At 57.3% G+C, this 27,264-nt stretch overlaps 1 protein-coding gene across 1 annotated transcript in view; it reads left to right on the forward strand.

Moving 5' to 3' along the window:
- The window catches only part of Ltbp2 (latent transforming growth factor beta binding protein 2), a gene marked incomplete at its 5' end in the record, with an annotated part of 86,528 nt that continues 59,264 nt past the window's right edge, over positions 1 to 27,264 (forward strand). The window contains 2 exon segments of the mRNA XM_013507149.1: positions 1 to 71; positions 14,135 to 14,381. Coding sequence (XP_013362603.1) covers positions 1 to 71; positions 14,135 to 14,381 — 318 coding nt within the window.

Here is a 27,264-nt window from a genome sequence, read left to right on the forward strand (position 1 = left end):
GAGGAATGTCTGCGGGGGACAGTGCTGCCCGGGATGGACGACAGCAAACAGCACCAACCATTGTATCAAACGTGAGTGTCTCCTGCCCCACCGCCCCTCTCTTCCTCGAGGGGGCCGGGCTGCGGGCTCCAAGGCCTAGAACAGCAAGGTCTTGCCCAGCCTGCCTCCTGAGAGGCAGCGTGCAGTGAAGAGAGGAAATTTAAAAGTGCCTCCAACTGGATACAGCGTCTCAGAGCAGATCTCTGCCCGTGCTTTAAAGCTTCCTGCATTCCCTGCTGCTGTCCCGCTGTTAGTCCAACTTGCCCACACATGCTGGCAGTCAGCACCCTGGCCCCAGAGCCGGCTGTTCCACATCGCCAAGGCCACCGTTCACGCTGTGCGCTGGGGGATTCCGCCTCGGCCCTGGCCCTGGCCTGGAGGTTTGGCCTCTGTCACGCACGCCCCTGCCATGAGCTGCTGAGGCTCTGATCCTATGTCTGGAATAGGCTTCCCTGGGACACTCTGAAGGCTGAAGGGTTGTCTCAGGTGAGAAGAAGGAGAGCAGCCCTCTCGGGTGGGACCAAGGAGTGAGGCAGGAGAGCCATGCCTGAGTCTTCTGCTGAGAGCGGACAAGCTTGAACAGAGTGAGGCAGGAGAGCCATGCCTGAGTCTTCTGCTGAGAGCGGACAAGCTCGAACGGCCCGTGAATGGTGTCGCAGGCAGCGGCAGCAGTGGCAGGAGCCAGTGCGGTGCTGTCTGTGCAGCGTGCACTTACACACCCTCTAGGGCGAGCACAGAGAGGCCACGTGCTCAAGGCCCATGGCCGGGGAGGGCACAGCTAGAATGTGAGCTCCAGGGTCCCTCCTCTTAATATCCATACCCGTCTGCCGGGCGTCCGACCTTTTCCTCCTGGACCCCGCTTTCTCCGTCTGTGAACTGGGAGGGCAGTGTACTGCTGCTAGCCGACAGCTGAGGGTTTGCTGTTACCCAGCTGCACAGCTCTTCACGTGCATTGCCTTAAGCCTTTCAGGAACCCTCTGGCGGGGTGTTTACCGATCAGCCTGCTCCCTGCTGAGGGCCTGGGGCTTTGGTTGGTTAGGACACGTGGCCGAGGACGCACTGCTGCAGTGCTGGGCCTGGGCTGGACCCAGACCCCCACACTCCTATCGGCAGGCCCTTATTCCCTCCCGACACTAGCTGGGGCTGCACATGCCCTCTGGTGACATTAGCAATGAGGGCCGGAGGGAACCCCTAGGATCTTCCTGCCTTGCACCCCAGGGGTGCACACCAGCGCCTCTTGGGTGCACATCAGCGCCCAGGAGCTCTGCCCGCTTGTCCTCCTATAGTCGCCACTGCCTCTGCAAGGCCCACGGCTGGCTGCAGAGCGGCAGTCTCACCAGCCTCCCTTCCTGCAGAGTGAGCACCTGGCTCTTCTCATGGAGGGCTCCATGGCTGAGCAAGCGCACGGCGCCCTCAGCCCAGTGGTGCCTTCTCTCCTGCTTCTAGAGATGGCAATGCGATGGGCGTGTGGCGGGGATGAGGCGAGGCGGCCAGCCTCTGAGGCTCTGCCTCAAGCCTCACGGCCCTGACCCTTTGCAGGCTGCAGATGTAACTTGGGCAAATCTTGAGATGCTCTGAAGACTTCAGATAAAAAAGACCAAGCCCCCAAATCAAAACAAATGAGCAAGCAGGTTACACAGCCTTTACGTTTCTGGGAACCTGGATCTGCGGGGACTCCGGGGACAGGTCCTCTTTGGCTGTAGGCAGAGTGGAGGGGACATATGTCCCTCTTCCTTTTTCTTTTCTTTCTTTCTTTTTTCTTTATTGTACTGGGGGTTATACTGGGGATTTTTGTACTGGGAGCTACCTCCCCAGCTCTTTGATTAATTAATTAATTTGAATTTGAATTTATCTTTAATTAATTAATTAATTTATTTATTTATTTATTTATTTTTTTTTGGTTTTTCTCCGGTACCGGGAACCGAACTCACGACCTTGCGCTTGCCAGGCAGGCGCTTTTGCCGCTGAGCTAAATCCCCAGCCCCTAATTAATTTATTTTAATTTATTTTTATTTTGAGAAGGGGCCTTGCTAAGTTGCTAAGTTTCAAAGGCTGGGCTGGAACTTGCGATTCTCCTTCTCAGCAGTCCAGAGTGCCAGGGTCACAGGCGTGCAGCCACGCCTGGCTTTCCTCATCTGTTAAAGGTGAGGAGAGTGAGCCACAGAGAGTGGTGACTTACTCGAGGTCACACAGCTCCTTAGAGGGAAATCTGAGACCCAGTCAGGTCTGAGCCACTGTGCCGGGCAGAGACGCCAGGGAAGAGGTGAATAGGTGGCTCTACGCCAACCAGGAGCCCTGGGGCTGGGGTTGCCGCTGGAGTTTTTTGAAAGCACTCTAGTTGACTCTTTAGTTGCGGACTGCTGAGAGGAGTTTGAGGTCCACCACTGGAAGATCAGCTCTGGGTCTAGTCATATCTGAGTGTTCCCAGGAAACCTTGGGGATCCTCTTACAGAGCAGGTTCTGCTGTGGCAGGTCTGATGTGGGGCTGGGGATTCTGTATTTCAAACGAGCTCCCACGGGTACCTGGTGCTGCTGGGCGGGGACCACACTTGGAGAAGCACGGCCATGGGGACTGTGGGGCCTTTGAAGGGAGTCTGGAGCTCAGGCAGGAGGAGGTCGGGTGTCCTAGAGAGCTCAGCCCTTGCAGGCAGGCGTTGGCAGGTGGAGAGTGTGGCTGGGGTCTGAGTTGAATCTGGAGCAGGAGGCTTGGGGGGGGCGGATTCTTCCCAGCTGCCTGAGGGGCTGGGCATGGCCACCGCTGCCCCCCAGGCTGGAGGCTCTCGTTCCCTAATTTGCTTGAGATTTCCCAACATTCCTCTCTGGCAAACTGGAATTCCAGCACTGGAATAAGGTTGGGTGAGTCTGGAGGTGGTCGTAGAACCAGTGCGTGTGCACCCTCGTGCCCCAGTGGGGTGCTTCTCCAGGGTGCCGCGGACACCCACCGCTTCCCCATGATTTCTCTCCGCAGCCCTCTCACGCTGCTGCCCCCCGGCGCCATCCCGACTGGGGCATGCAGGCTGGCAGTTCTCCTGGAGGGCATTGCCAGGGCCCCAGCCTTTCCTACTGGAAGCCAGCTTGCCCACTGAAGGGCTGTGTGCTGATTAGCCGGTCCCTGTGCTGTTTGCTCATTGCTGTTTTGCTGCTAATGAGCCTAATGAGAACCACGTGGGCGGTGGGGTGTTGGCCCTGGATGGCTGGGTCCAGCGCTCGCAGAACGTGGGGCTCCTGGCTCCCCACCCTGACAGCTGGCTCTTGTGCTTTCCCTAGGGGCTTTGCATCTCCCTCTCCCCTCTCCACAGCTGCCCTTCTGCTTGGGGGTGTTCTTCATTCTGTCCTAGCAGCCTCACACATGTGGGGGTGCCTTCCTAGCCAGAAGACCCTGCCCTGGGCTCCCAGATGCCTGTGGCCCAACCCACTGCCCAGGTGCAGGCGTGCTGGCCCTGGCTTGGTTGTCCCGAGCCCAGCCCGCTCTCCTCCTCCCACAGAACCAGGCCATCTCCCTGGCCACCCGAGCGAGTCTCCCTGCTCCTGCCCCATCACTGGCCCTCAGGGAGCTGCTGTGTCTGCAGTGCCCCTTGCAGGGTCCGCAGCACCTCCCTCCACTTCGGCAGGGTCTGCAGCTGGGCCACGGTCTCCTTCTTGGGTCTTGCTCTCTGCCTTTCTTTCTGCGGCCTTGCCAGCGCTCCCTCGTGATTTATGTGTTTATGTATTTGTAGAAGCAGCTGGCCGGGGCCTGCCCTGCCCACTGAGCTGAGGGGAAGGGCTGCGGGGTGTGGGGTGACAGTGTCCTGTTTATAGCTGCTGCTTTCAGAAGGCCGTCCAGTCTTCCCAGACCGGCTCACCCCTATCTCCACCCCAACTGGGGAAGCGGGTGTGAGGGTGCCCCAGCCTTCTCATTTTATCTCATGAATGCACAGAGGTGGGGTGCTCTGGAAAGGGTGCCAAGTAGGGTCCCTGCAGCTGTCAAGGGGCCTATCTCCAGCTCCCCGCCCAGCGGCTAGGCTCCAGGGAAAAGCGTGTGCTTAGACTCTGGCACCAGATCTGGAGAGATGTGTATTTGAGTCCCAGCCCTGTGTCCTTGGGCGAGTGACTGGCTGTCTTTTAGCCAGAGTCTCAGCCATAGGGTGGGTGTGACGAACTATGCAGAGATGTCTCAGGACAATGACACTAATACTGTGTAGTTCTTACTGTGAGTCAGGTACTGTTCTATTTTGTTTTGAGACAGGGTCTTGCTGTGCAGTTCAGGCTGGCCTTGAGCTCACTTTGTAACCCAGGTTGGTCTCGAACTCACAACAATCCTCCTGCCTCAGCCTCCCGAGTGCTGGGATTACAGGTGTGCGCCACCACGCCCAGTGTGTCAGGTACTATTCTAAATGCCGTGTAATTTTTAATCCTTACCGTGGCACTATTGCTAGACTGGATTTCTCCCCAGTAACAGGCGAGGCTGGCTATTTGTCCAAGCCCTGCAGCAGCAGAGGCCGGTTGTGAGTCGGGGCCCCAGAGTGCATGCCCTCCTCCATGACTGCACAGTGGTATGCAGCCGGGTACTCCGCTGGCTCGGCTTGGGGAGGCCTCTCCTGGGAGCTCATGTTGAACTGCCGGGCTTGGAATACCAGCTTCGCTGCTTAGCGGCTGTGTGACTGCACGCAAATTGCATATGCTCCCAAGTCTCAGTTCCTCTAACGTAGTTCATGATAATCCCTGTCCCCCAAAGCTCTACGGAGCAAACGAGGTTACTTAGGTCAGCTGTTTAGTTCCAGGCCTTGTACGTATGTGCCCTTTACAGGTTTAGCCATGACCGTGAGGGCAGGGACTGTGTCTCACCGTCCCCCAGAATGCAGTATGGCAGGGGCAGGGTAGACGTTCACTGAGAAGAGACCGAAAGTGACCAAGCTTGGTGGCATGCGCCTAGAATCCTAGCAACCTGGAAGGCTGAGACAGGAGGATCACAAATCCAAGCCCAGCCTGGGCAACTTAGTGACTTGATGAGACCCTGTTTTAAAATAAAAATTTAAAAAGGGCAATAGGATGTAGTTGAGTCGGAAGGCCCTGGGTTCAATCCCTAGTACCGCTGAACATACAAACAAAGGCTGCGTGATACAGGGCCTATCTGAGAGGTCGGTCGTTTCCTGTGAGAGGTCTCTCTGTGCTGCCCTGCTAGGAACCCCACAGCATGCAGAGGCTCCTGCATGCTTGGTCCGGAGCCTTTCTCTTATGGTGGCTGCTGGAACTGGGCCTCGTCTCAGCCCTACCAGGACTTTATTTCTCCTGATCTGAGGGAGGTTGCCCGGCCCCACCCGTGCTAACCTCGTTAATGACCCCATCTCTGAGGGGAAGACTGGCAAGTGCTGAGCCCCAACTTGGAAGCCAGTGGCTTCGAACCCTTGCTCTGTCACTTGACAGCATGGGGACCGTGAGCGATCTGTTTCCGTTTCCGCGTGTCGGTCGGGGGAGCATAGTATCATAGTAATTACAAGGTTCTACCCGCGAAGCAGTTGCCCGGGCGCTTCTTATGGCAGGTGCCTAACACACCTTAGAGAAAGGGGTTGGGCAGGGTGGGATTTTCATGTTTTTTTACTGACTGTTTCAAGACACGCTGGTTGCTGGCTGGTTAGAACTGCCAAGGGCCAGAGGCTTGAGCACGTGGGTGTCTCCGCACGGACCAAGAGCAGGGTGGCCACTCATTGCTGCGCATATTGCAGGCACACGCCAGACAGCGTGCAGCGGTGATATCCATGCCCTGCACCAAGCACACTCACCTTCCAGCCTGAGCGTGGCCCCCGTGCTGCCCTGCATCTGGGCCCCTCGTCTCTGCTCGGTTGCTGCTTCTGCTCTATCCACGACTACACATCGCTTTCAGCCCTGGGTTCTCTTCTTTCTTCCTCCCTGCGCTGACGCTGGAACGATCCGCTGCCTTCTCACAGATGAAACCTTGTCTCTGGGCCAGATGTACGCGTACTTCCAGCCAGACCTCTCTCTGACTTGTAGGCTCCCGCAGCTTGTGATGCGCCCGACAGCCCAGCCCCAGCGCGACCAGATCGAGTTTGTGATCTCCCTGCCTTCGAGCCACCTCCTGGCTCAGGTCTTGCTCCCCCGTGAACCGGTGACCCCAGACACCCCGCGCAGGACTCTGTCCTCTTGCTCAGACTTTCAGGCCTCTGGGACACCAACCCCCCAGCCCGTGCGGCTTACGTTCTGTTCCAACGCCCTTGTGGCTGTGCCTGAGCCTCCCGGCTGCCCCTGCTGCCCCCTCGCAGTCTCTCAGCTGCCCTGCTGCCAGCCCTGGGGGCACCCATGTGTCGCAGAGTTCACAGAGCGGACTCACTCAAGGCCCGGGTGCTCAGCACCCACCCACGGCTCACAGAACCCAGGCCGGGTGCCCGGAATGTGCCTCCCGGTGGTGCACACGCTGCCCTCTCCTTCCCGCGTTTCCTCCTTGCCGTGCGGCGGCCCCTTGTCATGTTCCAGTCTTGCCTCGCACAAGCCTCCCCTCAGGGGATGCCCCAGCCCCTCTGTCGAGAGCGGACCCACTGCGGCCTCCTTCTTCTGGGTCTGGGTCCCTTGGCTGTGGCCCGCATGGCTCGCATCACCGTTCCTGGCCGTTGTCTACTTACGTGGTGATGGTCCCTCTGACTCAGTTGGGTGCTCCACGAGGTAAAGGGCAGGTCTGTCTTGTTTACCACCCTGGCAAGGAGTAAATACTGGGTCCGTGTCACTTGCTAAAGACACGAGGCTAGGGGCTGGGGATTTAGCTCAGCGGCAAAAGCGCCTGCCTGGCAAGAGCAAGGTCGTGAGTTCGGTTCCCGGTACCGGAGAAAACCTCCCCCAAATATATATAACCCCCCCAAAAAAATATATATATAAAGACACGAGGCTCACAGAAGGACAGAACTGCCCCAAGGTCACATGGTTAGAATCCAGACTATCTGATAGCAAGGCCACACTCTGCCGGTGCTTCTGCTCTGCCATGGCTGAGAAGCAAGTGTTTCTTCCTAACCTTGGGGTCTGGGCCTGGAGCTGCTGCCCCAGGGGTGGATGGTTCTGCGTCAGGCACAGAGCGGTCTTCCCGTCCCAGGAAAAGAGTCACCCCAGCCTCATCCGCGGTGGTGGCTGTCCCAGGTCCCCATCCGACCCGCTCTCACTTCCACGGGTCCCTCTGGCACCAAGGCCTCCCAAGGCCGCCTCTCCTGCACAGGTCTTCAAGGCTGTGGGGATGGATGTGCCCAGAGGTCTCCCTCCTCCTGCCTGCTGGAGCTGATGGGAATTAGGACTGCTCTCTGCCCCCGGCCCTGGCCCTCAGCCCCCAACTGGCCCAGCCTCGAAGCGTTTGTTAATGCAGTTAGCAGGGCGGTCCAGGCTGGGAGGCGAGGGCCAAGGTCTGACTCACACCTCCCCTTCCGCCCCTCCGGCCGCCAAACAGTAGAGGCCCACTTGGCTTGCCTGATGGCGTCTGCAGAGAGTGCTCCAGGGGCCAGGAACGGCATCTTTCTCTCATTAGAGGCTTTTATGTGAACACAACTGCTATTTTGGAGCTGGGCGTTGGGCGGGTCACTGAGCCCCTGCGCTGTTTCCAGCAGTCCCGAGCAGTGGCCCGGCACGGCTGTGTGGGAGGGAGGTGAGACCCTGAGGCCCTGACTGAACAGCTGGGGGCCCAGACCCGAGGCCAGGGCCTGGCGGAGACGGTGCCTGGACAGGGCTTGTGTGTGCGGGGTCCCTGGTGGGTTCTGAGCCGTACGAGAGCCAGACAGGGATTCTTGGATTTCTTCATGTCAGGGTCCCCTTTCTGTGGAAAGATCATGCTTATGGAGTTGCAGCTGAAGGCCACAGGCAGACACTCCAGTGAGCAAATTTCCGAGATAAACTGAGGCCACCAGGTGTGGTTGCAGACGAGGTGCTCAGGTGGGGGCTGAGGGAAGTGTTCTGGATGTCGGGAAGCTGCCAGTGCAGCAAAGACTTCTGGGTAAGAAAGGGATCAGGTAGCGCAGGGGAGAGGTCTTTCATGTCCCAGGACACAGATTTTGGGAAGGTGGAGGTTTAACCTGAGGAGCTGCTGAGGGTCAGGTGCGGGGGCAGGGCAAGTCTGTCCTGGAGCTGAGATTCCTCGCCCTGAGAGAGGGCAGCCTTGGAAACTTTGGAGAAAGGGAAGGCTTCAGGGGCCCACCCGAAGTCGGTGCCTCGTGTCGTGGGTCAGACGGAGGGAGAAGATGTCTCTGGCACTCAGGAGGGCGAGTGGGTGGCAGACGCCCTGCCTGGGAGTAGAGTACAGGGTGGGAGGCACAGGCCGTGCTCTCTCCGGAAGGCAGCCCCTGCCACTGCACCGTCTCCCTGACCAGGGCCTTGCCGTCATCTTTGCCTGGAAAAAAGGTCGTGGTAGAGAAGGGCAGAGTCCATCTTGCCTCTGGTGTTTTGTTTGTTTGTTTTTAGCTGTGCAGTGCTGTCCACCTGAGTTTTCTGTGATGATGAAAGTGTTCCGTATCTTGCTGTCCCGTGTGGTAGCCATGGATGGCATGTGGCTATTAAGCACTTGAGAGGTGGCTAGTGACTCTGAGGAACTGAGTTGTAAGCTTCATTTCATTTTAATGTATATAGCCACATACAGCTCCAGGCTGCAGTACTAGGTTGTGTAGAGCAGCGCAGCTTTAGCAGTTACAAAGTACGTCCGCATCCAGGGTCCTGGGGAGACCAGGGACAACCTTTTGAGACAGGAATTACCAGTCTCGTTTTATGGACGAGACAGCTGAGACTCGGGGAGACGTCTCAGGGAGAGGAGATGGATCCAGGCTCCTGCGGCGGGGATGCGGCTGAGCTGGTGCCCAGTCAAACCCGCCTGGCCTCTCAGCCCGTGTTCTTTCTGCTACCAAGCAGCCGACCTCCACAGGCTCTGGGCAGACGGCGGCGGCTTGCACGGCAGGAGCTTTTTCTAGAATCCCCTCCCCCGGGCCTGCCCAGTCTGAGTGTGACCTCCTCCCCAACGCGGGGGTTTTGTGTGGAAAGTCTGAGCATGTCTGTGCTGGCTGCTGTGCAGCAGGAAGGTAGAAGGGGCACCGCCAGGAAGGTGGGAGTGCTGGGAACAATGCCTTCCGTTTCTTGCTTTCAAAGCGATTTTAGGAGTTTTCTCTCCTCCCTCCCTTTCTTGGCACCCGTTAACTCCACAGAGCTGAACTCCGCACGTCTCCAGTGCTCAATGAAGAAGACAAGGCCAGGGGAGGCAGGGCTCCTTCCAGCAGGGCCCAGAGGATGCACAGCAGCCTGGCATTGGGAAGAGGGCACAGGGCGATGGGTGACAGTGCAGAGGGTGTCTGAGGACGCAGTCGTCTGGCAGGGAGGGGCTGGGATGTGTTCTTCCTAGTGAAGATCAACCCTGGAGGGCCGCACGCGGACACCAGGGCACCACGCTGGTGGCCTCTCACCCACAGTCAACCAGTGAACACTGGTCAGGCCCGTGCAACTCATGCCGGACCGATTTCTCCAGTACACGGTGTGAGCTCTGCTCCTTAGGAACCGTCAGGGGGTGAAGGCTTCCTGGCCCGCCGTGGCTGGAGGTTGTCTCTCTTACAGTCCCACAGCACTGCACGGAGCTGCCTCTCCCTCTCCGGGCGCTCAGCAGCAACCCCTTTGCTTTGTGCAGCAGCCCCTCCCGTGGTGACTCTGAGACCGCCAATTTCTTCCTGATGCTTAGATTTTGAAATCTGCGCTTAGCTGACATTGTGATGCTTTGCTTCAGTCTCCTTTAGGGAAAAGGACATACAACCCTTCTTGTCCCTCCCTTCCTCCCCAAGTGCTAAGTCCCCTCCTTCTCCCTCCCCATCCCCTCCTTCCCTTCCCTTCCCTTCCCTTCCCTTCCCTTCCCTTCTGTTCCCTTCTCTTCCCTCCCTCCCCATCCCCTCCCTTCCCTTCCTCTTTCCTTCCTACCGTCTCTCTCTCTCTTTCTTTCTTTCTCTTGGCAGTGATATTAGGAATTGAACCCAGGAGCTGAGCTACATCCCCAGCCTCTTTTCTAAAGGTTTTGTTCTGAGAACTGGTCTTGCTAACTTGCCTAGGCTGGACTTGGATTTGTGATTCTCCAGCCTCAGCCTGCCACATACCAGGATTACGGGCATGTGCCACCACGCCCAGTACAGTGTCAATTTTCTGCATTAAGATATATTGTAAAGTTCTCGAGTGCCAGCGCACAGTGGCCAGCTGTTCATTTTCCAAGGGAGGATGTTAGGGAAAGAAAACGCAGCCACCACATGCCGTCACCTTTAAGAAGAGTGTTTTAACTCTCCTTCCTCCCAAAAGACACACTTTTAAATTGGAAAAATAGTATTACAAAAAAATCAGGAAGGTGAATTTATTTTCTTTATTTTATGGCACAGCAGTAAAAATTGTCAGACTACTCCCTGTCTTACGCAGTTGGAGGCATCCTTGTGGGCCGACTGGGGGTGACTGTTTGCAGAAGTGGAGAGAGAAACGAAGAGCTTGCACCGCAGTTCATTTGCATACGCTCAGCCTGGAGTAAAATGTGTAATCCCTCAGTGAGGAAGTCAGGAACCCTGCATCTTGCTGAGACTTGTGAAAAACACACAGAGCAGGATGCAGGTAACGTGGTGAGAGCGGCTTGAAAACTTCTGAAAACCCAAGACTTGGAGGAGCTGGCTTTCTATGGCTGACCCTGCAAGGGTACCATCCAAGCGGGTGTTTCTCCACCAGAACATCCAGCTACTTGAGAAGCCTTTTAGAATTTTCGTTGCCACGATGTGACAGACGTGTATAAAATGCCCTTCCCAGAGTTTTCCCTGCAGCTGTTCGCTGTGCCAACCCAAGTCTGCACTGAGGACCAAATTCCTTCCTGGTTCCCGGCCTTCCACGGGCGTGGGGAGGGGTCTTGCTCGTCTCTGTGCCCACCGTTCCCGGCCAGCCTGAGGGAGGGGCTCGTTGATGTTAGTGGGACGATTAGCAAGTGAGGCAGGGCCAGGTCTGCGCGGGTCGGAGCGAGGCACAGGCCTCAGCTGGCAGGCGTGGGAGCCTGAGGCTTCCAGAGAACGAGGGAGAGATCTTACTGCGAAAGCCGAGGCTGGGCCATGCGTGGAGCTCAGGAGGGGAGGGTGGAAGCTAGCCTGATTTCTACCTACGGGGTGAGCCTTCTCTCACGCGTGCTGGTAGAGATGTGCGTCCATTCAGGCCTTCCCTCGCTTCTCTCCTGCTAAAAGAATGCCAAGGCCAAGAGCTGTCCCGGGCACATCTGCCATCTCCGTGTTCTGGAGCCCTGCTTGGACTGCTGGGCGGGCCGTGGCTGGCTGTGTCTCTGGTGGGGGGGGTGGTGACAAAGGCCAGGCTGGTGGTCAGGTAGAGGGAAAGTCTGCTTGGGCACATGGAATGGTGGCCAGGCAAGAGATCCTCCTCCTGCGTGGTGCGTTAGGGGAAGTGCTCTGGTTACAATGACCTGCTTCCCGGGGGGCCGGGGGAAGATGCCCTGCCTTGGGGTCCTAGCCTTGGACTCCTACAGTGAGAGCTGCCATGTGCCCGTCTCTGCTGGCCGAGTGGTTGGTCCTTGGGCATGCTTGGCGGGCACAGTGTCTGACCTACTCATCCTTTGGGTCCTGGTCAGTATCGCCCCCTCCAGAAAGACTTCTCTGACTTTCTCTGCTCCTTGACCAGCCTGGGTTAGAGGTTCTGGTGGATACAGCACTCATCCTGTTTTCTATGTGCTAGGGACACTACTGCAAGCCTCAGCTAGAGAGTGTGCTAAGAATGATCATTGAATGAATGCATGAGCTGGTCCCCTCGTCATCTAAAATTTACTGTGCAGGCTCTGGAGAGGCAAGGGGTTCTGGGGTTCATGGAGATCTGGGGTTTCCACCAGCAGGCCTGAGTGAGATGTGTAGTTTCCCAGTGCAGAGTTGCCAAGGGCACATTTGGTGGCTAAGCCAGTGGGTCTCTTTTGTCAGCTCCAGGACAAGGCTCAGAGATGGCAGCCAGGAGGAACTGTACTAGCCCTGCTGAGAGTCATTGGGGTACAGACAGCCCATTGACTGGGGTTTTCAGTCACACAGACCTGGGTTTGAATCCTAGCTCCACCATCTGCCAAGCGGGTGACCTGCCCCAAGTCTCCTCACCTTTCTCAGCTTCCAGAGACGTTCTCTGCACAGGGCACTGTGTCTCATGTCTCATCAGCACTCGCGGACAGGAGCTTTCACCATGGAAACACAATGACTGTGTTAGAGTCGGGCAGGAGCTGAAGGTACAGAGATGTAAGGACAGCCGCTGCTAAGGGCCCTGCCCCGTGAGCCGGGACACTGACACACACAGGAAGCCCATCGCGCTGGTGGCGGCACCTGGGGGACGGCCGGTGCATGGTGCTTACAGGAAGAGCTTTCCTTGTTCACAGGGGGAGCAGCTGGTGAGAGGAGGGTCCTCGGGGAGGCAGCCCTGAGGAAATGACAGCACTCAGGTTGGTGGACAGGAGGGGAAACGTTCCAGGGGGGGACACAGCACGTGCAAAGGCAGAAAGAAGAAAGAGTGGAGGCCACTTCGGGGCAGAAGCCGGTTCAGCCAGGGCAGGTTGACAGGAAGCTGTGAGGGGTTGGGTTCAGGAGCGCCAGGGAGCCACTGGGGTCTCCGCAAGGGAAGTGACTTGGGCCAGGTGGAGTTCTGAGGTGATTTGTCCAGAGCAGCCTCTGGTCTGAATTCTAGTACTCCTCCCAGAAATGAGAGTTCAGCCAACACAAACCCAGACGAGACCTAGTCTGGGTAAGGGTGCCTGGTATTTTCACAAATAAACCTCAAAGACCTGAGGCAGCAGGGTTGGTGCCTTTGCGTCACTCTCTTGGTGCCCTTGAATGACCTTGCCTACTCCTCCCTCCCCCACCAGACGCCAGCCTCCCCGGGTCCCTTGAGCCTCCAGGGCTTTGTGCTTGCCCGGCCTTCTGCCTGGGAGTCTGTCTGGGTGTCCCCAGTGCACCCCATTTGCACCACTCCCGCCTCAGCCTTCAGAGAGGGCCTGCCCACCCCCTCGGGAGACCTGCAGCACCGTCACCCTGGGTAGCTGTCTTCCTGGCCCTTGGCACTGCTGGACACCGTGTTCTTGCTGCCTGTTGGTCTCCCTTGCTGGACTGCAAGCCCCGTGTGGGCAGACACTGTCCTCACTGCCTGGAGCTCAGGAGAGCTCGACGGCTCTTTGCTGAGTGTGTGAATAGCAGATGGAGATCATGAGCCTAGAGCGCCCCATCTGAGCCAGGCCCCGGGAGGCCCTGGCAGGAGCGCTGGCCGGGCTTGGGTTCCAGGGCGGGCCTGCATGTGACTCCCTTGGCCCGCTCGCTGGGTGTGGCTTTGGACTCTGCAAGGTGGTGAAGGGCAGTGCAGAGAGCAGTCTCGGCCTGGTGGCTGATACGCAGTGCCGGCTTGGAGGAAGGGTCCAGCTGCAGCCCCGTTCCGTCCCCAGGCAGGAGTTCTGCTTTGCTGGGGTGGGCAGGGGACCGAGAGACGTGCTCTCAGAAGAGAAGGACAGGGAGCGCCGCTGTGCTGCAGGTGACTTTGGGAGGCCCTCAGAGTCCCCCAGCTGCTTCTGCGCACTCCTCGTGAGCCAAGAGGCATCTGAGCTGAGATCAGGCCACACAGGTCACGAGCAACAGAAAACCAACAGCTCAGACCCTAGTCGTCCCTTCACTCTCTCATTCGTTCAGTGTTCATTGAGGATCTGGTCTCTGACGTCTGCTTTCTAAACTCTGGGGCTGCCGGAGGCACAGAATTAACCGTCTTTGGTTGGGTTTCCAGCCTCCTGGGGTCGACATGTCAGTGTGGATATGCGGGCAGGCAGTTCACTCCCCGTCAGGTGCTCTGCCGAAGGTGCTGTGTGAGCCTGCGCTCTGGTTATTCCATTTTCACTTGTCTAAAATCAAAGCCAGTCTTCCCCAGAGGCCTGTGGGTGGTGGGGAGAGAGAAACGGGCCCAGGGAACCTTCTGAGACCAGGAGTTTGGCTGCCCGCTTGACGGAAGGGCCGGCGGCACTCAGTCCTCTGTCCGGGACAGGAAGCCCTTCTGACGGGAGGGTGTCTGGCAGCCCACGGCCTCGGGGCGCCTGACCCAGCTGTCATCCCTGTTGCTGTCTCCCCAGCCGTGTGCCAGCCGCCCTGCCAGAACCGAGGCTCCTGCAGCCGGCCCCAGCTCTGCGTGTGTCGCTCTGGCTTCCGAGGGGCCCGCTGTGAGGAGGTCATTCCTGAGGAGGAGTTTGACCCCCAGAGCTCCAGGCTGGCCCCCCGGCGCTCTGCCGAGAGGGCGCCCAACCTCCGCAGGAGCAGCACAGCCAGAGAAGTCCCTGTGGCCAGAACACAGCCGCTGGCGCCACAGCTGCCAGCAGCCAGGTAAGTCCCTTCCTCAGCGGGGGTGCAGGGCTCCATGTCTGTCGAGGCAGCCCGCAGGGCTGTGGGGAGAACAGGCATTGTCCTTCCTTCCTCCTCCCACTGGCCTCCCCTCCCCTTAAGGGCTGTGGGGCAGGGGAGTGGGGGTCGGGTGGGCAGGGCCTGCGCCAGGCTGGATGGAGGGTGGGTGTCGGGGTGAAGTCTTTCCCCTCCAGCGGCCCAGAAGAAAGCTGAGGAGGCGCGTCTCTGCCTTGGGGTCTCCTGGTTTCAGTTCTGGCTTTGCCGCTTCGTGGGCGGGGGACATGGGCAAGTCACTGGCCTCTGTGTGTCTCTGCTTGTCAGTCACGGGGGGGCAATGCTAAAACCTACATCGTGGAACTGTTGAGAGGACTGAACTAGTTAATATAAGAAAAGTGCTTAGAACAGGGCTCGGTGCACACACAGGTTCTTTGTAATCGTTCTTCCTCCTCCTCCTCCTCCTCCTCCTCATGCCCTGTAAATAGGAGGGCAGGCAGTCGGAAGGCCCCTCCTCAGAGCCCCTCAATCCCCTCACCAGCTGGCCCCTTTCCTTAGCAGGGAAGAAGAGAGGGATGCAGCGAAGGGAGTAAGATTTTTTTTTTCTTCTGGTACTGGGAATCGAACTCATGACCTTGTACTTGCCAGGCAGGTGCTGTGCGGCTGAGCTAAATCCCCAGCCCCAGGGAAGGGAGTAGAATGAAGTGAACAAGGGAGCTTCCACAGACTGGAGCCCCCAGCCTGCTTGCCGGCCGATCTGGCTAGATTTTTTTCTAGCTCAGGACAGGAAATCTGAACTTTGTAAACTGGTCCATTTCTAGGGAGTTTTGTTTTGCTTTGGGGTTTTCAAGTTGGTTTTTCCATTTGCTTCTACTTAGGAGGCTCTTCCTGAAATGTCGCAACCTTGTTTTGCTGAAGTAAAGGGAAAGGATTTGCCCTCTCCAAGGACAAGAAAGCTGGAGAGGAAGCTGGCCTTGAGGACAGGGCCTTAGCGGGAACAACCAGGAGCGACACTGAGCTGGGGAGAGCAGGGAAAGGAGGTGGAGTTGCCCAGCCACTCTGAGAGGCGGGCAGGGAGACCAGGGTCCTGGTGAGGTGGGACCCAAGGTCGGGAGCACCGCGGCAGGGCAGCTCTGAGCAGAGACGAAGGGAGAATGCACTCAGATCAAGGCCTGGGAGAGCCTGGCTGAGGCCTCGGGATGCTGGGGTAAAGACAGGGAGCACAGCCAAGGGGCCAGGTGGACGGCACAGACGGCAGAGCCGGTGGGCAGAGGGAGGTGGGCTGGGGTGAGGCCAGCCAGGGCAGGGTGGGCGCACAGTCCTTCCGGTCGGCCTCCCGTGCTCACGGGACTTGCTCCCTCTGTGTAATACACTGCCCTGTGTGTGCGCGCTGCTGGGCAGGTCTGACTCTTGCCTCCAAGTCAGAGCCCTTGGGTGCCCTTACCCCATCTTCCAGCTCACCGCACTCCTGCAGGGCCTGTTTGCTTCCCGCAGAAAGCCTCCCCCGATTCTGTCCACACTGCTCTCTGGCCCGGCAGCACTTTCTCACTGGCATGAGCTGCCTCGGGAGGGTCTCTGCCCTGCATGTGGGTCTGGCCTTTGTGGCCGTGCCTGGGGTGGCAGGGACTCTCTCAGCTCCTTCCCCTGTGGCTCCCAGAAGGTGCTCAGTTCGTATTTGTTTTCTTTTTTTTTTGGGGTACCGGGAATTGAACTCAGGACCTTGCGCTTGTCAGGCAGGCGCTTGTGCCGCTGAGCTGTATCCCCAGCCCAGGCATTTGTTTTCTGATGCTTTCTGCAAACTGCAGAGTTAGCTTGGCAAAAGGGCCCGCTTGGCACTGAAGGCTTGCCCTGTATGGAACCAGGTGCCGCCCCGTGTGCTGCTGAGAGGCCCGGAGAAGGGGAGGCCCGCTGACTCCCAGGCAGGCACTCCGTGCTCCCCTCAGGTACCACTTCCACGGTGCCTTGGGGTGGCCTGTGCATGTGCTCCCTGGGAGTCCTCAGAGAGCAGCAGCGGCGTCCTGCTTGTTCACGGATGCGCCCCCGCGTTAACACGACGCCTGGCACACGATGGGCGCCCAGCCAGCGTAAGCCGAGTGCACGAATAATGGCTTGGAGATGCAGAGTGTGCGCTGCGAGTGTCCGGTTCTCCGGGGACTGCAAGAGACAGTGGAGGGCCAAGGTGCTGGGTGAGGCCTCTGGCCCGCAGCAGGGCCGTCCTCTGACTTTCACAGGCTTCCTGGCCAGGGGCTACTGTGATGTTCTTAATGAGCTGCAGCCTCAGGGCCAGCCTAGTCCCTCTCTGCGCTGGGGCCGCCTTGCCATGAAATTTGGGAAAGTCCAAGCCCACACCGCTGTCGGCCCAGCTGTGTTTTGCTTTGGGAGGCCAAGTCCTGCATGCCTGCTGGTGTCAGACATTTCCTGTGAGCTTGGCCTGGCTTCCCAAGCAGCCGCTCTCTCCTGATGGCAACTTGGACGGGCCCTGAGTGTCCAGACACCGGAGCGACATGATGCAGTGAAGATGCTAGGAGGGGAAGGGGGCAGGAGACGTCTGGGGAGGGACCCTGGGAGCTAGTGATGGCCAGAGGCCTCCTTCAGAGGTACCCTAGGCAGGGGCTAAGAGCCATGTCCCAGAGGCAGACAAGAGGGAGTGGCCGGGAGAGTTTTGGGCATCAGGCAGGATGCCCTCCAAGCCAGATGTGGATTGATGTCCTGCAGGCTGCAGGAGCCTGGAACCTGTCTCGAGCTGAAGCTCCAGACTTCTTTCCCAGGGGGAGCAGAAGGCCTACCTCACCCAGGGAGCACCAGCCAGCCAGCTGGGCAAGGGGCTTGAGGATCATGAGGAGGCCCACTACAGGCGTCAGGGAGCAGCAGGCTGTGGACAACTGTGGCGTGCACAAGTGTGCAGGAATCTCCTGGGAGGTTGTCAGCATGTGGCTTCTGATCCAGAAGGTCCGGGATGAACGTCTCTAATGTGAGAGAGACTGATGCTGCTGGCCTGTGGGCCACATTTGCAGTACTAAGGGCTAGAGCCTGGGCTTTGGATTCAGATAATCCTAGGTGTCCATTCTGGACGTACCACTCATCAGCTGTGTGGCGTTAGGCATGCATCTTAATCTCTCCCAGCCGACAGTGTGTACTGGATGGGATTACAGGGAGGAAGCAGCGTGCGTTGGGAGGAGCATGGGCTTTGGTGTTAGGCAGAATTTAAGCCCTCGTGCCCTCTCAGACGAGGTATGCAATCTACTCTGTCTCCCTAAAACTTAGCGTTTTTGACTCTGATACAAGAAACAAACACAAATCTGTCTTATCTACTTTCTCCTCCCTGAGACACAATACCTGACACCCACAGCTTCAAGGAGGAAAGGTTTATTTTAGTTCACGGCCCATGGTCGGCTGGCTCAAAGGCGGGCAGCGCGGTGGAAGGGCATGGCAGAGGGGTGTCGCCCGTGGCCCGGCAGACGGAAATCAAGGGGGGAGGAGGGGGGCAGACCCTTCCCGCCCGGCCCCTGGGGACCACCGCCTCCAACCAGGATTCACCTCCTCACATCGCATTTAGCTGTGAACTAAATTAGTTCCACTATGAGCCTCACACCCACGATCCAGTCACCACCCGGAAGCCCCACCTATGAGCGCACGAAACTTTGGGAGGACATCTGCGTACGGACCACAGCACTGTCTCACAGAAAGCCCAGGAGAGTTCATGGAGATGCTCCATGTGAGTGACAGGCGGGGTATCTAGCACACAGTCGGTTCAGTAAATGCTGAATTGCTTCACCTGCCTGCCTACCCCTGTGTCAGCCACAAACCAATGTAAGCATCCCATTTACCTGCATAGGTTTTCTCTGCCTTACTGTCTGAGCTTGTAGGTGGGGAAACCGAGGCAGCTCAGGCGTTGGCAGGCAGTCTGTGGGCCTGTCCTGGAGATCCAGGAGATCGTGATTCTGGGCCCATCCGGCTGCTTGCCGGGCCCTGCCCCCGCTCTCGCCGCCCCCCTGCGAGCCTTGGTGTGCTGCTGCTTGCCCCTGAGCACAGCGCCGCCCCTGTGGCCTCTTTCCTCCTCATTCAGGGCCCTGTGCCCGAGACCATTCTCATGACGAGAGACCTGTTTGTGCTAGGAGACCCTGGGAAGGCCTTTACCCCCGCCCCCACCCCTGGCCTCAGTTTCCACATGTGTAAAGCAGAGGGCTCTCCTGGCCCTTCCCTAGGAGCAGGAGCTAAGTGGTCTCAGATTCTGGCCTCTGTCCTGGCCACTTTCCGTCCCGGATAGGCAACTGCCCCTTTTGCCCATTTCCAAAGGCACGACAAGGACACACGCACCTTTCACAGCGCAGACCGTAGCTGTCCCTGACAGCCTGGCCTCGCGTCCTCCCTGCGAGGGCAGTGGTCAGCAGTCGGCTTCTCCTGTACCCTCCCCCTCTTCACAGCTGTTGAGTGGTGCCTCCCAGCCGGGCTCAGCCCTCCACATTTTTGGGGCACTCTGGGGGTTGAGTGCCTTCTTTTTTCCAGCATTTCCTCCTTTTTCCTGGTTTGTTTTTATTATTCTGAACCCCAGCCTTCTCCCGCTGGGGTTTTCTGAAATTTCTCAGCCGTGAGGACCTTGAAAACACTGTTGGAATAGACATGGACTCTGAATGCCCTGTTTTGCTTCCTGGCTGGGCCGCTGACTGCCGCACGACCTTGGGCAAGCTGCTCACTGCATGAAGCATCAGTGTCCTTCCTGTAAAACGGGAGAGACAGTTCCTTCCTCACTGGGACATCACAAGGATTTACTAAGGCAATGTGTGGGGAAGATTGGTTCATGGACTGAAATGTGCCTGGCAAGTACTTGTTACTGCTGTCACTGAGTGGTCGTGGCAGAGTGGGGGTGTGCGTGTGCTTCACCCCATACACCACCGCCGGGGGGGTTCACTCCACCCCTGCGGCGTTTCAGGCACGGTGCCAGTGGACCCTGTTCCCTTTCCCTTCCTGTGGCCCCACAGCATCTCCAGCTCAGTGGATTTCAGGGAGCAGATTTTGTACAAATGCCTTTTGGCCACTTGTGTCTACCTAGTGGTGTGCAAGTGCAGGTGGGACGGAGGCCGCACTTGCAGCCGAGGGGCAGGGAGAGGCCTGGGTGCTCAGGGCAGCCCTGAGGTGGGTCTGGGTGAATGGCTATGGTAGGAGGTGCTTAGGGTGGGACCGGGTGGTACTGGGTTGTGGTTAGTGGACGTTCAGCTTAACAGTGGAATGGTGGTTAGGGTAGGGTTAGGGCTGCAACATTAGTGTGGTCTGAGGGCTGTGGTTGGGGTTATGGTAAAGCAGAATTTTGGACCATGGGCGTTCTGAGTGTGGTGTGGATGTTGTCTGAACCTCTTGTCTGCGGAGGGTTAGTGAGGAGCCGGCGCTGTATGGGCTCCACCCAGTTTAGTGCTGGGGACACCACGGCACAGGGGTGTGAGCAGGGTTCATGAGTCAGACGGACCTCAGGTTCATGGGATTCAGTTGCGCACCAGCCTTTTTGGGTTGGGTGTAAAATGCTATTGCTAATGCTGGCTGCAGTTCTGTGGTCTGAATAACAAAACAGTGTGGAGAAAGTGCGGAGTCACACGGTTCAGAGCTTGGTACTCATAGCTGATAGTTTTTCTTATCTGGATCAAAGCTCTGGTAGGGAGGAGAAGGTGCACTGGACAGGGACAGTTTACAAAGGCATGGGCGGGGCTGCCCAGAACTGCAGAGGATGATAGCACATGGGTAGCTCTGCAGGACAGCGCTAAGCCTCCAGGTCCAAAGGGGCAGGGTACCCGCAGCCGCTGGCACTGAGTAGCACAGGCATCGGAGCGGACCCCCAGGACCCCCAGGCAGTGCCTGTGGGGAGGCAGTTGCAAGGGGACCTGCACTCACTATGGCTACCTGTGACTTCTTACTGGGGTCTGCGTTGGCTGAGCGGGGAGCTCTCCAGAGTCTTCAGGAGCAAGCAGAAGACCTCTCGCACGTTTGCCCGTCCCCACAATGCCCGTGGGGCAGCCATTCCTGTCACCCGCGTTACAACAGGGACACTGAGGGCAGCCTTGCTTGCCAGCATTTTGCTGACTGGCCTCTGGGACGAGTGGGCGGGGTAAGTGCGGGAATCCGGGCTCCAGTGGGAAGCTGCAGAGGAAGACTGGGGCGCTGGGCATCCAGGGGGTCTTCAGAAAAATCCAGAGAGCCCGAGGGCCTGGCCCAGCGTCCCTCACAGCCAGGTGTGGAGCGTAGGGAGCTTGCTGGCCTCAGGGAAACGTTCCCGTATGCAGATCCCTGCGGCAGGCTTGGAAAAGCAGTAACAATAAACAGAGCGCACTTGTGGCTGTACTCACTGCGTGACTTAAATCCACTAGGATTTTGGCTTGGAAGGAGAAGGCTGGGCAGCGAGGGGGCAAGAGGGAGAGGAAGGAGGGTCTGTCCCACCTGACCACGCTTACAGAATTCTGCTGCTCGGCCAGCGTCAGCCTGGGAGGGGGAGGTGACACAAGGGGGGGTTAAAGACTGCGGGGACACTCTGCCCAGACCCCCTGAAGGAGCTCTCACACCCTGTGACTTCTTTTGAGCTCTAGGTTTTCAAATCTATATCAGGTTTCACGCCTTGCCTGGAATACTGAGGAAGTTTCTGATTTATAGGCTCGGTAGTTTTTCCAGTTAGTCCCTCTGTAAATCTGCCATGGGTTAATTCATTTGCCACTGTCAGAAAGGCACTGTGAGCTTCTCAGGTGAAAATTGCTTCAGCAAAGTCAAGTGATATTATGATAACAGTAGTAAGAAATAGCTGAAACATACACTTGTTCCCACCGCAGAACGCACCGGCTGTGCCTCCCTCCCCCCCCCCCCCCCCCCGCCAGGCCCTGCACGTGAACACACACATGCTTGAGCAAACCTTGTGCAGAGGGCTGAGGGGGGATTTAAACTCAGCCGCAGAACTTCCCAGAAAAGGGTTAGAAGAGGGCAACAGTGAGTGTGTGTATGTGTGTGTGTGTGCACGTGTGTGTGTGTGTGCTCACACGCATGTGCAGTTATATGCTGACCCTGTTATAAATGGGTGCTTTTAGGACCCCGAGGGTTATGTCAGTCCGCCTGTCTGTCCCTCTGTCTGCCTGTGACATAGTGAAGATTGCTAAATGATTTCCAATAACCAAGTGGGAAAACACATAGTTCCTTTGTTAGCCACATAGCTGTGGTTTTGTGTCTGTGATTCATTGTGGAAGTGAGTAGCTGGGACAGGCATTCTGTGAGGGTTTTTTTTCTTCTTTTTTCTCCTAAAAAAATATTTGTGAAAAGTCTAAAATTCAAGGAAGTTGAGTGCTTCTTGAAGAGAAAAAAATCCCTGTTCCTTGCAAAACAAAGATTACAAATCAAAACCTCTAGAGCTACTACATTTCTGCTCCCAGCCGGTCACCCACACAGGCCTCACACGTTCTCCTCCTGGGGCCTCAGCCCTGGCCCCGTCTCGCTTGTCCACCCACGCGGGCCTGCACGGGGCTGTGAGCTGCATCAGAGGCGTCATGAGGGTATTTGGTATGGCCGGCTGGCGAGGCAGCGTCCTTGCAAGTCCCTGGCCAGCCACACCCTGTCAGAGCCCCTTCCTTGGGAAGAAATGGATTCCACAGGTTTTCTTGGGAGGAAGCCGGAGGCCCTGCAGAACACAGGAGCATGAGGGAGGAACTGTGGGATAATTTATTTGACGTGCGGCGTGGCTCCGGAGGCAGACACCGCGTGGCCCGGCTGATGGTGGTGAGGGGCCATCCTCCAGGCTCTCTGTGGCTGTGGGAAATCGTCCTCGCCCAGGTTCTGCAGCCCCGAGCTCTTCCTTGTCGCTGCTGCCCTCTGATCTCCTGCAGTGCTTGGCAGGTCCCTTACGCCCTGCCTTCTGCTGTCATTCCCCTTTCTGGCTTCAGATCTCCAACCATTTCCAGATCTCATGCACTTTTTAATTCAGGCCGCACCTCCAGGTCAGCTTGTGTGGCCGGAGCCTGAGCTGAGAATGGGCTGCAGTGATGGGAGGAGCACCTAGAGCCTTAGAGCCCAGCACACTGAGCGTTAGAGCCCTGGGTCGTGACGATCGTGAGACACCTGACCTGGGCGCAGCTGCGTTCCTCCTTCAGACACAGTCCTCAAAGGCTGTGCTGCGACCCTGACGCCTACTGCTCAGGCTGTCGTGGGGAGCTTAATGAGGCGATGTACATTGGGTACCTGGTGCACAGTCTGTATTCGGTGAGCGCGGCTGTCACCGTAATCCCTTCTTATCTCAGGGGAATATGTTCTTAGGCCCCCACTGGACACTCTGAAACTAGAGAGAGTTCTGAGCCCTCTAATTTAATATTTTCTGTCTTTACTGTGCCTTTATCACACGCTACAACTAAACTAAGTTTGAGGTGTGGCAGTAAACCAATTTATTTTTCCTTTACAATTTCCTGGATAGCAGATCTGTAGGGCTTAGAAACCTCATCGAATAGTTTTTCCTTTTCTCATTAAATCGAGAACTCTCACCTTAAAGCAAGCGCTTTGACATAGCTTCTCTTTGGCATGTCTGAATTGCCATCTCTGTTCTTGCACTTTAGGGGCAGTATTAAGTAACATAAGGTTATTATTTTAACGCAAACATTGTGACACTGTGAGAGTTGATCTGACAACCAGAGTGGCTAGTTACTAACCAGAGGGTAGCATCTACAGTGTGGATACCCTGGACAAAGGGATGATTCACATCCTGGGCAAGACAGTGGGATAATGAGAGATTTCATCATGTGCCTCAAAATAGTGCACAATTTAAAGCGTACAAATTGTTTATTTCTGGAATTTCCCATCTGATGTCTTCAGACTGAGTTTGACTTCAAGTAACTGAAACCACAGAAAGCAAAACTGCAAATAAAGAGGAACTACTGAATTTCACCAAGATGGGTTCTATAGGGAGTACCGCGTCTCCCAGAGACTTGGTTGCCTCCCCAGCCACTGCCCCTTAGGATGGCAAATATCCAGAGGAGGAAACGCTGTTAGACAAGTCTCATTACAGTCTGATCTCAGCTCGGCTGGCTTCCTGTCCTTGGATTTGAGAGCAGTCACCCTCCCTTCAGCACAAGCAGATGTCCTGTTCCAATAGCCAGGGAGGCACAGTTCTTGATCTGTTTCTGGCAGCACATCTGCCCACACTTTGGGTCCTGCATTTCAACATCTCCAGTTGTCTCCCCACCAGCATCCTGTACTAAAAGGGGATGGCCTGCAGTTAGCGCCCATAGCTGCACACCCCAAGAGACATTCCAAGGGATAAACCAAGAAGAGATAACCTTCTTCTGCACAAATCCTGCACTCATCTCAATCCCTTTACCATAGTGAGGCAGAGCTACATGTGGCGTATGTCCCGGATGAGTTTTTCAGGCCAGTTGGAAGAAAGGATGCTCGATAGAGGGATGATCCCTGAGTCAGAAAACTGGGCGGATTTTGTCCGGCACAGCCTGCCTGCCTGCCTTCTGCTCCTCCCTCGTGCCCTCCATTCTCTCCTTCCCCTCACCTTGCTTTACTCCAGGCACAAGGGTGCTCAACTGCAAGCGCTCAAAGCCAGTGACTGGCATGCAGCAGTGCCAACGCGCGCCTGGGCCAGGGGAAGGCTTTGTGAGTGTGGAGGTGAGGAGGGGAGCGCCCCTGTGCAATGTGTGCCACGGGGCCAGGCAGAGGAGCTCCAGGGAAGTTTTTCCTACGACCCTCTTCCTAAGAGACTGTTTCTAACCTTGTTACTTCCTGATTTTAAAAAGTGCCTCTCCAAGGCTTCCCTTTTACCACAACATCTCACATGCTGAAGCCCAGATTCTTGGCCTTCTGTGGCTCCGTCCCAGAGCACAGTTCTCAAGCGGAGACAAAGTGAGCATAGCTAGAGTACAGGCTCTGGAGCCAGGTTGCTTGCAGAATACCTGTGTCTGACCCCAAGCTTTGTTAGTTGTGGCTCTGTGGCCTTGGGTTGCAAGCTGCCCCCGGCTGAGAGTGTGTCCCGCGGCGCCCGATGCGTCCGTGCTCTTCCAAGGGTACCTAGGTGCAGCTTGGCAGTGGCTGAAGGACGAGTTCATGAAATCCGGATTTCCCGTGCGCTGACAGGTCTTCCCAGGGAACTTGGAGCCCAGAGCTTCAGGAACCCTGGCTGGCTGTCGAACAGCTCCAGGGAGGCAGGAGAGTTGGGAGAAGCCATGGAGAAATTCAGGGTTCATGTAACCAACGTTCTGGGAGAGCAACTGTGTGCCCAGCACTGTGATTCCGTGGAAGATACGAAGAGGCTAAGACCCAGCCCCTTCCCCTCTGGGGTCTGTGTCCTCTGCCAGCTTCAGGGGCTCCTGCTGGGCTCAGGAGGCAGAGGGGTCTGGGAGTGGCTCCTCTTCCGGTGGGAGGGAGAGCACTGCTGCCCAGGAGTTTGACACTGGGCAAGCTTGGTAGAAAACAAAGGACATTTCCCAGGCGCTGGGCACCTTCTCCTCCTGCCTGTTCTTCTGGGGCCCCCAGGTGTGAGCCCAGGGCCCAGGCAGCCTGCTTCAGCTGCCTGCCCAGCCACGAGAGAACACGGGCGATGCAACAGGCCGAGGGCTTGGCCGCCTCGAAGGCAGGCAGCTCAGTGGAGCAGTGCTCGCGGTCGTAGAGGTGTGAGGGCTGTGCGGAGGCGAGGCACGAGGTGCTGAGGAGGCTCCGGGCCCTTTGGAAACAGAGGCCAAACCTACCTGGTGGCTGCCCTTAGGGTGGGGATGAACCCCAGAACGGTGTGGCTGTCCCCCGCCCAGCACTCCCCAGGGCGCAGAGCTGAGTCTCCCCCAGCCGCTTATTCACCTGTCTGGAAACAGGGCCGCTGTGTTTTCCCCCTGGCCGGCTGGGAAGCAGAGCAGGGCGGCGTTCCGGGCAGGAGAGACACCCCCAGGGTTGTGCCCCCTCCCCACCCCACATCCTGGCAGGGGCACCGCTGGGGTCTGGGTGCCAGAGCTCCAGGCCTCTCAGACCTGGGTGTGGCCGCGGAAAGAGCTGGAAGTCTGGAGGCTCAGAGCTGGGGGTGTGACTCACAGACAGCAGGGTGGGGCCGAGGGGGATCTCGAGGTGCCAGTGAGGCTGAGGGGCTGGGACCGGCATGGCAGCAGCAGAGGAGTGATCTTGAGGCCCCTGCAGGATACTTGGGGGTGGCTCTCAGCCCTTCAGGACGGCAGTGGCGAGTGAGACCAGCGCAGGCGATGCCCCATCAGGGTGCCAAGCAGTAGGCAGGTGCCGACTTCCCCTTGGGCACTGTCCCTGTGTCTCTACCCTGGCCCTGGGGGTGTGACAGCCCAGCGAGTCTGAACCTGGCTCAGTGTGAGGGGTCCTGGCCATCAGGAGGGGAGAAGGGTCCTCCCTTCTCTTACCAGCACCCAGGTCCTCAGGAGAAACTGAGCCACTTGGGCGGGGCCGGGGCACGCCACCCCACAGGGAGCTGGGCCTGCGGTCCCAGGAAGGGGTTCCGGCTCTGCCTTGGCTGGCAGTAGAGTTCCGGGAGCGCCGTCTTCCTCTCTCCCCTTTTCCCGTGCCCTTCTCTGGCTACTGCCTTCAGCCCCTTCCTTGTTTGGCCCCGGAACCTCGGTGTCCCCAACCCCCTTCCGCCCTTCTTCATCCTCACTGCTGTTACGTTTTTGAAGTGTCTAGGTGTCAGTGTACCTGAGATCATAAAGATTGCTGTGGACCATCGACCCAGTTAACTCCGTGGTTAGAATGAGCTGGAAACAGTTTTATTAGCAGAAACTACGACGAGTGTCAGTGTGTGCAGAAAGGGCAGAGGAAACAGCCCCACCCAGCTCCACAGCACACACGTGTGCAGGGAAGAGCAAACTGCTGAGTGACATACGGCAGGCTGTTGCTACAGCTTTCTGCTGATACTAGTTCACTGCCTGCTCACTTGTTCAGCCGTGCGCTGGTGGACAAGTGGTAGCAGGCACCAATGGTTGGAGGAGGATTTATGGGCGCAAAACTTAACACTGCAACGGTTCTGTTCGTTAGCAGGTTTCCCCCTTCACAGGGGAGGCGCTAGCCGCGAGCAAGGGCCTCCCAGGGCTGGGGCACGGCTTGTTTGACACGCTCTCCTTGTGGAGTGTCAGTCTTCCCCCTTGTCTTAGTTACTTTCCTCTCACTGCAGAGACAAAATACCCAACACCCAGTGTTAAAGGGTGGAAGGTTTATTTAGCTTACTGTCTGTGGAGGTTTCAGTCCACACTCGGCTGGCTCCAAGGCAGGATGGCACGTGGCAGAGGGCAACCCTTCATGGTGGTGGAAGATAGCAAAAGCAGCAGGGGACAAGGCTCTTTCTTCCCTTACATTGTGTGCAGGGTACCTGCCCTAGGGCAGGTATAGCATTCACATGTTTAATCCTAGCCGGAACTATGCCAGTCAGTGGACTGATTTACTAATCACGTGCCCTTAATCAACATCCTACACTCTGGATTCAGCCAACTCTGAAAAAGCCCTGTGACCGCATGAGGCTTTGGGGGGACATCTAGACACAAACCATAACACCCCTTAACTCTGAAGACAGCACCTCCTCACTGAGAAGCACCTACCCTCCTCACCTGGATGTATCGACAGCCCCAAGAACCCTCTCCTGAGTCCTGCCTCCTCCTCCTGCGTGTGTCTGTCTTGAGATCCATTTGAGGTACCGAACATCCATCACGGACAACACCGAGCCCGTTGTCTACTTCTTGGGTCGCTCAGGTTGAGCTCTGGGCCCCCGAAAACCTTCCTTTCATTTGTCTAAGCCGCTGCTGGGAATTGTCCACATCTCTGCACCTTGAATATCCCTTGAGGCCCTACTTTCCTCTCAGTCCCACCCACAGCTGGCCCAGAGCATAGCCAATGTCTTGCAGCAGGCCTCTGGCCCCTG

The sequence above is a fragment of the Chinchilla lanigera genome, unplaced genomic scaffold, assembly GCF_000276665.1.
Source record: "Chinchilla lanigera isolate Chin_1 unplaced genomic scaffold, ChiLan1.0 scaffold00122, whole genome shotgun sequence".
Taxonomy (NCBI): domain Eukaryota; kingdom Metazoa; phylum Chordata; class Mammalia; order Rodentia; family Chinchillidae; genus Chinchilla; species Chinchilla lanigera.